This window comes from Panthera onca, chromosome C1 (genome assembly GCF_046562875.1).
Source record: "Panthera onca isolate mPanOnc1 chromosome C1, mPanOnc1 haplotype 2, whole genome shotgun sequence".
Taxonomy (NCBI): domain Eukaryota; kingdom Metazoa; phylum Chordata; class Mammalia; order Carnivora; family Felidae; genus Panthera; species Panthera onca.
In genome coordinates, this window is record NC_138346.1 from 19915616 (window position 1) to 19923638 (window position 8023).

Here is an 8023-nt window from a genome sequence, read left to right on the forward strand (position 1 = left end):
TGCAAGCAGCCCCAATTTTTCTCCCTCATTGACTTTATAATAGGTAAATGTTTTGCTGTTGAATCGATACATTCTTGGCCATAAATCCTGCTGTCACCTTCATGTATTTGGACTTCATGTAAGATTGCTTTAGAAAAGGAAAACTTTCCCTGTTAAAAGAAAATTAGAACTGCTGTTGTAGCGACACATGAAGGGTACCAAGCACGAAGACGAGCACATCTAGGCAGGGAGAGATTTGGGAAGGTTTGGGGAAAGAACTAATACTTCAAATGGGTCTTAAAAGACAGCACATTTTGCACAGGTAGAAATGGGTGTGGGAGTAGGAGACAATTTCCAGGGGACAGGGAGGCAGGGCCACACCGATGGCAAGCTCCTGAGGGCAGGACTGCCTTCGTGGTATGGGAGGGGTGATAAATATTCGCCAAATGAAGAAATTTGAGGATGGAGGCAAGCAGGGGGAGAGTGAGGAGGAAGCACGGTGAGGCCCCCTGGGTCAGGAATGAATGGAGCTGAGCGTAGGCAGTCAGCGCCGTGAACGCCCTTGGGAGCATCCAGAGGGGGATGCAGGGCACCTCTCCTTGACCGAGGTTACATAAAGAATTAGCTGAAAGGAGCACGCAGGTGTCCAGCCTTCTTGAAGCTTGCCTTGTACCTACTTCAGCCTTCTTTGAGTTCCCAGAGTCGTTGGCTCTCTCAGTCTCGGACCCCAGCCAGGCAGGCCAGAACTTGGTGTTTAAGGGAGCTCGTGCTCATTCAGCACTGGGCCCCACTGTGGGGAGATGGGTCAGGGACAGAAGTGGGCTGGTCCCAGGCCTGGAAGTCATTCTCTTCATTCCGGAGCTGGTTTTATGCTGAGCTTCCTGCTGACAGGGCCTTGCTGGGCCAGGCGGAGCCCCAGGGAGCCTGTCTCAGATGAAGGAGGGGTGCGCAAGGCGCCTCAGGCCCCACGTTTAAGGAGACACTTGTTCTCAGGTTCTTGCAAGTGCCCCTCCCTGCCTCGGGGCTGAGGTTTCCTGCCTGGATCCACTGCCCCAAGCAGAGAAAGGACTTGGCAGTTGTTGAACTGGCCCTGGGAGCTGAAGTAAACAGTAGGGCAGGGCAGGCGGGCCGTGTTTAGGCTGGTGAGGTTGGCTGGCTCTCCACCCCGGCAGAACCAGGCAGCCGGGGCTGGCTCGCTGTCATGCGGCAGCTTGGAGCCGCTCCCTCTGTCCGCCCTTACTGCCTTCCACTGCACCAAGAAGACTGAGCCAGCCTGGAAAGGGGGTCCTGGGGATTGGTCCGTGGACCCAGGCTACCCCTTCACTTGGGCAGGCCATTACCCCGGACTCTGGTCCAGCTGTTCCCAGACCCTGAAACAGAGTTGGGGAGAGCAAAGCTGTAGGACGCCCAGTGTGTGTGTGTGTGTGTGTGTGTGTGTGTGTGTGTGTGTACATACGTGCGGTCGGTGGCAAGCAGGACCCAACTTTGCTAATTTTAGCTGTTGTGGTCCAGTCCTGGGGAGAGGGGTTTCCATCGGAATCTCCAGCTGTCCCGATTTCCCCATCTCGCTCTAATTAGCAACGTGCCGACTGGGAGGGGACCTGGGCTCACATTCTGTTCTCTGCTCATATTTTTAACTCTGTTTTGCACAGAGAATGCCAGGTCATTCCAGCCCTGGTGCAGGGAGTGGGGGGTAGGGAGGAACAGGTGTGGGGTCCTCTGTCCCCTCCCGTTCTCTGGAACCCAGGAGAAGTGTGTGTGTGGGGGGGGTGGTGGTGACCCCTTGTCCTTTTGTCTCCCTGACCCTCTCCTGGTGTCTGAGGCCAAGTGCTTTGACAGGCAGACAGCGTTTTATTCATGTGCTTCTGTGTTGTGTGAACAGTCAGGGAGGTGCGGGGCTGGGAAGGACCGAGAGAAGCTCGCCTAGGAATGTCCCCATTTTATTTTCGGTCTCCTCCCTGCCTTTTAGTGTCCAGTCTTGTCATTTGCCTCCAGCTCCGCCTCCCCCTGCCTCTCAAAGGGGAATCTCTGTCTACCTAAAACCAATGACCCTGTTATCTCCAGGACCTGGCTTTGGGGTGCGGGGTGGAAGGGAGAGAGGAACCCTCTCTCCTGTGCCCTGTGCCCCAGTCCTCATGTGCTGGGAGAGGCGGGAAGAGTGGCGAGAGACTTGAACCTGAGGAGAGCTCGCTCACGGGGGCAGCTCTCCAAGGCCTGGGGTCCGCTTCACGCCCGTCATCCCCTTCTCCTGCCCCTGCAGGCTCTTCGGCTTCGTGGCCCGGAAGCAGGGCAGCACCACCGACAACGCCTGCCACCTCTTCGCTGAGCTTGACCCCAACCAGCCCGCCTCCGCCATCGTCAACTTTGTCTCCAAGGTCATGCTGAGTGCAGGCCAGAAGAGATGAACGCCACCCCTCGCCCGGGGCCATGGCAGTGGGGACGGGGCATGTGGGGCGGGGACTCATGAATCCTGACCACCCTTGAATCCAGAAGGAGGACTTTGGGCCAATTTTGGAGAAGGAGAGAAGAAAGTGCAACGTGGGGAGGGGGAAGTGAATTGCAGAGGGGAAGGGGGGGAGAGAGAGAGAGCTAGAGAAAGAAAAAGATGGGGGAGGATAACTCGGATTCCCCTGGGTGGATGGATACCGCAGAGCCCCCAAAGCCTCCACCGCTAACCAGGTCCACCTGACCCCCCTCCCCCTTCCAAGAGGCTCCTCAGAGGAGACAGACCAACTCCTTGAGGATCTATATTTTGGAAGTAAATGGAAAAGCTGTCTCCCTAACCCGACCGCTTTGCAAGGAGAAATCAAATTGAGAGAATCCTTTTCTGGCCACCTCTGGGGTAGATTGGCAAACCAAAAAGAGCCAGCATGGGCACCAAGTGGCAGAACTTTTGCCTGTGAGAGTACCGTAGACCTGAGGTCCCTGAGGTCTCTGGACTCTGCCTCCGATGTACAGTCTGTGTGGGTGTCTGTATGGGGTATATACTGTGTCCACACCCACATCTTCACGTATTGATTTCCATGTGCCTCTCAGCCAGAGTTATAAATATATAGACTTTTGCGTGCCCCGTGTATTTGCACATGCATGTGCCTACTGTCCAAAGAAGGTGAGAGTTGGGCGTGACAGGGCAGCAGGAGTATCCAAGATCATGGGATCGCAGACTCTCTCTCGGTCCCCACGCTTGCTCTCTAGCGGCCCTGGGTGCTGCCAGCACCTTCCCAGCAAAGACCCCCGCAGGAGTGGGGCTGGCCGCCCTGCAGCCTTAGCCCTGATCTGCCCCCACAGGGAGGCTGGACACTTGGTTCGGGAGGTGCAGACGTACGTGTGCATAGTCTTGGGGAGGAGATCCCTCAAGAGGGTTGCTGGTTGAGCTCTGGGGGTCTTCTCAGAGGCGTGTGGCCCAGCAGCAGGTATGGGCAGGTGGCTCCGGCCAGCTCTGAGCCCTCAGCCCATTCTTGGGTTTTGTGCCCCAGACCAGCCTTTCTTCAGAATTGCTTATCTGTTTGATGCCTTTTTGGGTGTCGGGGATCAAGCCTTCCTGCCCTGGTTTGTCCTTCAGGGTCTCTATGTTGGAGCTCGTCCTGGGGAACCTGCTCCGTGAGGCCCCGGGGGAGACACCCGATGGCCTTTCGTCCCCCCCTCTGCAGGTGATTCTGGGTCTGATTTTTACTGGGCTGCCCGGGCTGTCCTTGGCAGAGCTCCTGGGGCCACTTCCTGTGCATCTACATGGCCTACCTACAATGCCAAAGCCTCGCTGTTCCCCATCCTGCCATGGTTTCCCCAGCAGAGCCAAGCTGCCCGTGGAGCAGAGGGGCAAGGGAATGCATTTAGGTCAGAGGGCTGAGAGTCCATCTGGGCAATTCGAACCCCCCAGACCACCACCTAAGCACTCTAAGCCAGAGTAGAAAATTCACCGGGATTCCATTATTGAATGGCTTCTTAAGCCTATGGGGTTCCCTAGAGAGAGGCATTGTACTGATATATAAATATATATAATATATATGTGAGACATACTGACAGAATCTGTAAGCTAATAAAATATAAGAAAAGGTTAAAAAAAAGAATAGGTAAATTGACAAGAAGTATTTATTGTTTTCCCATATTGCTTTATTGCCTTCCCGGGCATCAACCAATTCCCGTCCCTTTTTTATGTATAAGTGAGGTCTGAACTGTAGGGGGCCTTTATCCTTGGAGCCATCAGGGGTCTCCTGGCCCTACTGTTGGCCTTCCCTAGACTCCATCTGGGGCTCAGTGAGAAGGGGGTGCACACGTCCATTCCCTTCACCCCCTTGTTTTCTGGCAAGCCCGGGGCACAGCAGTCAGCTCCCAGAGATGAGGGGAGCTGCCCCCCTCACTGTGGGCCTGAACAAGTGGATGAGCCTGCGGGGGACAAGGGTGTGTGTGGCAGATGTGGGTGACAGGTGTGTCTTTTGCATTTTTTCTCCTCCAAGAAGCTGTACCTGTGTGGACGTTCTGTTTCAGGGAGTTGGAGAGTGTCTGAAGGTAGGGAGCAGGCCCTCGCTTCCTAAAGAATACAACCTTGCACTTGGTGGCCAAGGTTCCTCCCAAGTGCTCTTCCTTCTGAGGCATTCAAGCCAGATACCCAGATCTCCCCCCTCCTCATTCCCTACATACCCCGACTCTCTTCCCAGATAGGAGATATCCCTTGCCCACTTCCTTTGTAAATATCTCAATCTCCTGCTGGACCTGGCCCCGGGACTCTCCCCTCCTGGCCTGGATGTCCTCTCTCCGCTTGAGGCCAGGTGGAGTGTAGACCCTTCGGCAGCCAGCCCCGGGCCGTCACACGTGCGTTCCCACTGCCCACCAGCAGCTCCCACCTCCCAGGCATGTCCAGCCCGCCCCGCTCAGGCCTGAGCCTAGTGTGACCCTGGGAAGGACCGGGCATCCTGGGAAGCTGATCAGCTCACTCCCTCACGTCCCTCTGGAAGGAGTGGGTTTCCAGAAGAATGATAGGGAAGGGTACCCCCGTCTCCAGGCGGCCCTACCTTTGGGTCAGACACTGCTTGGGAGCACACTGTGGCTCTCCCATGTCTCACAGGTTAGGTCTCTGTACCCATGCGTGCACGCACACACACACACACACACACACACACACACACACCCCACACCCCACAGCGCTGCGGTATATTCTTGCCAAAGATTTCCTTTAAGAGAAAGCACTTTTAATAATTATTGTTATTATTGTGTGAATGTCTATCCTTTCCTCTCCTCCTTCCCCCTCAACCCCTTTTGCTGTTATTGTTGAATCTGTGTGCCAGCCAGGAGAATGCTGTCTGGTCTTGAAACAGGCTGGCAGGGCAAGGGTCTGGGGGAAGTTGGCAAGGAAGAACGGGAGAGGCGGTGAAACAGTGACACAGACGCCAGGCGGGCTCAGGCCCCGCCCCCCAACTCCAGCCAGGCGTCTGAAGCCGGCCTGGGGCCTGGGGCTGGCCTGCACGGTGTCTGGAGGGAAGAGGGCAGGGAGTTGACATCTGTCCGATTCAGGGAGAGGTCCAGGTGGCTCCCCACCCGTGGAACAGGAGGACAGGGCAGGGCATGGGAACAATGGAGAGGTGACCCCAGAGGGGAAATAGGAAGGAAGTGAGCTGTCTGGTCAACCTCCAAGGGTGACTGCAATGCTCCTGCCCTGCAGTCTTGGCACCCTGGTCCCCTTATCTAGCCAGGTGTTTGGGGGCCAATACACTGTGTCCTAGGCTAGGGAAGGGCCTTTTGACCCCTATCTTTGTCGGAGTCTCTCCCTAGCAACTCTAAAAACATGTGGATTCCTTCTCCTGTGGGTTTCGAGGACTCCCTGGGTGTGTCAGAGGCTGGCAGGATAGGGGTGGCGGGGCCTGGTGGCCGTGTGATCTGTAGGAGGCAGCAGCCAGCTGGACAAGCGTGATCCTTATAAAGGGCACTCAGGAGGGGGGGTACTCTGATGCACCACAGCCGAGGTCAGGGAGGCTCCCCTGCCATCCAGGGGGTGTGGAGGTGTCTGTAAGCAGAACAGGGATAGGCCTGGGGCATTTGCTCACCGTCCCTGCCTCCTGGCTCTCCCTTGCTTCTTCGGACTGTCTCAACTTCAGGATTGGGGGAGGTCAAGTGGGTCCATGCCCCATCCAAGGGCTGCCTCCCGCCCCTACATCTCCCCACACTTGGGTTCCTTGGAGAGGTTGGGGGCAGAGTCCCAGAGCCACTCTTCACCCAGGCCCAGGCCCCAGGGTCCTGAGCCTGGAGCTCCTGGCTGGTGTTACACGGGGCGGGTGCATACACGTGCGTGTGCAAGTGTGGGTGTATATGTGTACATATTTTGCTGGTCTCTAGGGAACACGGGGTTAGGGTCAAAGGCAGCGAATGAGCTATGGGATGTCAAGGTCAGTATCACCCAGCAGTGAAAGGAATCAGGAGGGCCCCGATCGCTAGATTATCAGTATTGTTGGTGAGGATTGGCTACACGGGGTGCTCCCTCCCGACTCCTCTGTCCTCAGACGCCCAGCATGTTTGAGGACTTCCGTTTATGTCCCACACCTGGGCTCTTCTCAGCAGCGAGGTAATTGCAGAGGAATGTCCCCAGTTTGTTTTCTAATCAGTGTTAAACAGTTTGAGACTCTCCTGTGTGTCCATGTTCGGTTTGTGCGTGAGACTGAGCACATGTGTGTGTGTGCACGCCATGTTTCCCCATTTTCTCTCTTCCCGCCGACACGCCATTCGAAACAAATGTAAGAAATTCCTTGCCACCCCTTCCCCGCCTCCCAGGCCCTCTGCAGGAGAAACAATAACTTGGCATCCTCCCTGTCCCCTGGCTGTGTATTTATATAGATGGAAATATCCTTTCTATTTTGTATCATCGTGCCTATAACCTCCGCCACCTTGTATAAACCCTGACCTGTGCTCCTTGCCCTGGATATGAATGTATTTTACACCAATGCTGGCCCGCTCCTGTACAGCTGCTTTGTTTCTTTGCGACCCATTGTATGGCTTTATAAATGGTAAAGCGAAAGAAAAAGTCTGTGCCTTTATCTAACTGTGTTTTTCGGGAAGGGGTCTGCTGCATCTTGGTGAGCATGAAGGGGGCCTCACCCAGGCTCCGGGTATGGGGTGGGCTTCAGGGATGCCTCTGGCATACGGCTCACCTGTAATTCTCCCAGCAGCGTCCCCACCATCTAGGTCTTGGTTCTGATTGCCACTGAGTTTTTCATCTGGGTTCTTTCAGTTAGGAGAGAAACTCAAACTGTTTTTTTTTTAATTTTTTAACGTTTATTCATTTTTGAGAGATGGAGAGAGACAGAGCAAGAGTGGGGCAGGGGCAGACAGAGACGGAGACACAGAATTCAAAGCAGGCTCCAGGCTCTGAGCTGTCAGCACAGAGCCCGGACGTGGGGCTCGAACTCATGAACGGTGAGATCACGACCTGAGCCGAAGTCGGACGCTTAACCCACGGAGCCACCCAGGCGCCCCTCAAACTGGTTTAAGAAAAAAAAAAAAAGAATGTATTGGCCCACGTGACCAAGAAGTGAGGCACCACTGGTCCAGCAGCTCGAACGGTGGAATGGGGAATTCAGCTCCATCACTTGGTTCTGAGTTGGCTTAATTTTTGGACAGCCTCTATCCCTGGGGTGGCCCCACGGATGCTCCAGGATACGGCCACTCGGTGCTACCAGTTTGCATCCTTCCAGTGCAGCAGCCCCTGTAGAGAGCTCTTTTCTCCCAATATTTCAAGCAAGTATTAGATGCTGGGATGAATGCTCTTAGGCTCTGATAGACCCTGCTTGGGTCATAATGACTACGAACCAACCAGTTTATCTGGAGCTGGTTCACAGGACTGCTTCTGGAACATTCTGGTCCACGGGGACAGCAGGGAGGTGTCGTGACGTCAAAGTGACAAGGAGAGCAAGGCTGTGAGAGGTCATGTAGCTTCTGACAGGCAGATCACGTAGCAAACCTGCTAAGTGCCAGAGACGACATTGAGCACGTATGCGTATTTTCTCATGCACCTGCACCCAGTGAGATAAGGGCCGTCCTTGTCCTCAGTTTACAGAGA

At 55.1% G+C, this 8023-nt stretch overlaps 1 protein-coding gene across 10 annotated transcripts in view; it reads left to right on the plus strand.

The window, feature by feature from the left end:
- Window positions 1-6988, plus strand: part of TNS1 (tensin 1) — a 225196-nt gene extending 218208 nt beyond the window's left edge. For all 10 annotated transcript variants that reach the window (XM_078450884.2, XM_078450894.2, XM_078450887.2 and 7 more), the window contains one exon: window positions 2240-6988. In XM_078450884.2, the coding sequence (XP_078307010.2) occupies window positions 2240-2384 (145 nt within the window). In that variant the 3' untranslated portion in view covers window positions 2385-6988. The remainder of the gene's footprint in view (window positions 1-2239) is intronic.
- The last annotated feature ends 1035 nt before the right edge of the window (window positions 6989-8023 follow it).